Source organism: Protomyctophum bolini, assembly GCF_963924005.1.
Source record: "Protomyctophum bolini genome assembly, chromosome: 9".
NCBI classification, from domain to species: Eukaryota; Metazoa; Chordata; class Actinopteri; order Myctophiformes; family Myctophidae; genus Protomyctophum; species Protomyctophum bolini.
This window is the reverse complement of record NC_137870.1, coordinates 47536811-47539310: the sequence shown is the minus strand read 5'-3', so window position 1 is coordinate 47539310 and position 2500 is coordinate 47536811. Positions and strand designations below refer to the sequence as shown.

The 2500-nt window shown below is 46.5% G+C and overlaps 1 protein-coding gene across 1 annotated transcript in view; it reads right to left on the bottom strand.

Annotated features, from left to right (window-relative positions):
• Nucleotides 1–2500, bottom strand: part of LOC308321915 (apolipoprotein(a)-like) — a gene marked incomplete at its 3' end in the record, with an annotated part of 666829 nt that overhangs the window by 408046 nt on the left and 256283 nt on the right. Inside the window, exon 11 of the mRNA XM_080773013.1 lies at nt 225–266. Coding sequence (XP_080629139.1) covers nt 225–266 — 42 coding nt within the window. The remainder of the gene's footprint in view (nt 1–224; nt 267–2500) is intronic.

The following is a 2500-nucleotide window of genomic DNA, read 5'->3' as shown; positions in this document are numbered from 1 at the left end:
TAAATTATTTGATCGGCCCAAAATATTGTGTTCATTGTCATGATTCGTCACGATCCGAATTGGCTTTGTCCGCGGCGTAACCGTCTTTAAATAAATTATATTAAAAGTGCCGATGGCAGAATGCATGGGGCTTTCACTTCCTGGGCCACTCGCTTTTCTGAAAGGGGGCGGGGACTGCGGCGCTCTATTGTAGATTAGTTTTTAGTAGTGTAGTGGTAGTTTACCGTGTGTAGTAGACAGCGTAGTGGTAGGTGTTGTAGTTGTTACTGTAAAAAAGGAAAACAACAGTCAGGCCTACAGCGCTACCCCAAAAGAAAAGAGGCATTCGACAATTTACTATTTAGGCATTTATCAGACGCTGTTAACACAACCGTTGCTGGGATTCCTTCAAAATAGTTTTTTTGTGTTTTAAGCATGAAAAATAGCAGATCAAGCTCATAGCAGCCACGCTATGAGCTTGTAGATCTACTATTTTTGAAGAATCTTGAAAATGTGGTGCAAATCTTTGAATATATTATTTCACAGTGAACGTTCTTAACTGGATGTTTGTAGGATTTATTTAAAATGACTCATAATATAATCTATAGCCATGTCTTTCCCCTCAGTGGAAAAAAAATGCGTATCAAAATAATATAAAAATTCTATTTAGACTGGAAATTCAGGAATGATCTAGCAGCTGTAATACAAAACAATACAGTACATTAGAATGGAAAACAAAAGAGTTTTACATGTTTCCAGCAGCACATCGGCAGAGATGTATGTCTCTTTAACAGTCCTCTTTATCACTATCATGTGTTGTTCACCTGCTTCCTAGGGAGGCAGTCAGACGTGCTGGTGACAGCATAGCCTGCAGGCCCAGCCAGCGTGCTTTCTGGTCTAGAGGGGCGGGTAAGCCTGGCCCAGCCAGTATGCTTTCTGGTCTAGAGGGGCGTGTAGCCTGGCCCAGCCAGCGTGCTTTCTGGTCTAGAGGGGCGTGTAGCCTGGCCCAGCCAGTATGCTTTCTGGTCTAGAGGGGCGGGTAGCCTGGCCCAGCCAGTATGCTTTCTGGTCTAGAGGGGCGGGTAGCCTGGCCCAGCCAGCGTGCTTTCTGGTCTAGAGGGGCGGGTAAGCCTGGCCCAGCCAACGTGCTTTCTGGTCTAGAGGGGCGTGTAGCCTGGCCCAGCCAGTATGCTTTCTGGTCTAGAGGGGCGTGTAGCCTGGCCCAGCCAGCGTGCTTTCTGGTCTAGAGGGGCGGGTAAGCCTGGCCCAGCCAGTATGCTTTCTGGTCTAGAGGGGCGGGTAGCCTGGCCCAGCCAGCGTGCTTTCTGGTCTAGAGGGGCGGGTAGCCTGGCCCAGCCAACGTGCTTTCTGGTCTAGAGGGGCGTGTAGCCTGGCCCAGCCAGCGTGCTTTCTGGTCTAGAGGGGCGGGTAAGACTGGCCCAGCCAGTATGCTTTCTGGTCTAGAGGGGCGGGTAGCCTGACCCAGCTAGCGTGCTTTCTGGTCTAGAGGGGCGTGTAAGCCTGGCCCAGCCAGCGTGCTTTCTGGTCTAGAGGGGCGGGTAGCCTGGCCCAGCCAGCGTGCTTTCTGGGGTCGGGCTCACATGGAGCACGCGCTGGAGTATTAAATATTGTGTCTCGAACATTGTGTCTAATAGGTGGTTGCTAGGGTACAACAGGTGGTTGCTAGGGCCTAAAAGGTGGTTGATAGGGTACAACAGATGGTTGCTAGGGTCTTAAAGCAGCTGTTAGGCTCCACTGTAGCTAAATGGCATTTCCCCATTGAAATTAATGAATGTGTGCGTGTGCGTGTGCGTGCGTGCGTGATGACAAGAGTGACGCTCACTTCACACGGGTGTGATTTTTTTAGGGTTAAACAGTGTTGCTAGGGCCTAACAGGTGGTTGCTAGGGCCTAACAGGTGGTTGCTAGGGCAAACAAATAATTACAAAGAATATAAACAACAAAAAATGTGTTGTAACCTGCCGTTTTTTTTATTTTTTTTTCTAATTCTTTGTTTGGCCCAAAACATTGTGTTTGTTGTTATGTGTCACGACTCCAGTTGTCTTTGTCCGCGGCGTAAACGTCTTTAAATAAATACTTTCTGAAAAGTCTATGAGGAAATTAATTGGCAAGTGTGGGGTTCCCATGGCAATCAATTGGCTGAGGCAGAGGCTGGAAATTGCACAGGTGAGGGGATTTAGGCTGACAAGCTGAAAATGCGGCACAGTGCAACACGTTTTCAGCTTGTAGATCTGCTATTTTTGAATTGGAATCCTGAAAACTAACATTTTTATTTAATTTCAGATTAATGTAGTTTAGGCCTATACTTCTGTTAACTTCATGGGTCATGTTTGGAAATCAATAATATATCAATATTCCAATGTTAACCTGCGGGCCACAACACGCACACACACACACAGAGAGTCAGTAAGAACATACAGTCAGTATATTGAGTCAGTAATATGGAATATATAGAGAATAAGGGAGTAATTAAAAAGTAATGAATCAAATCATTGTGATGA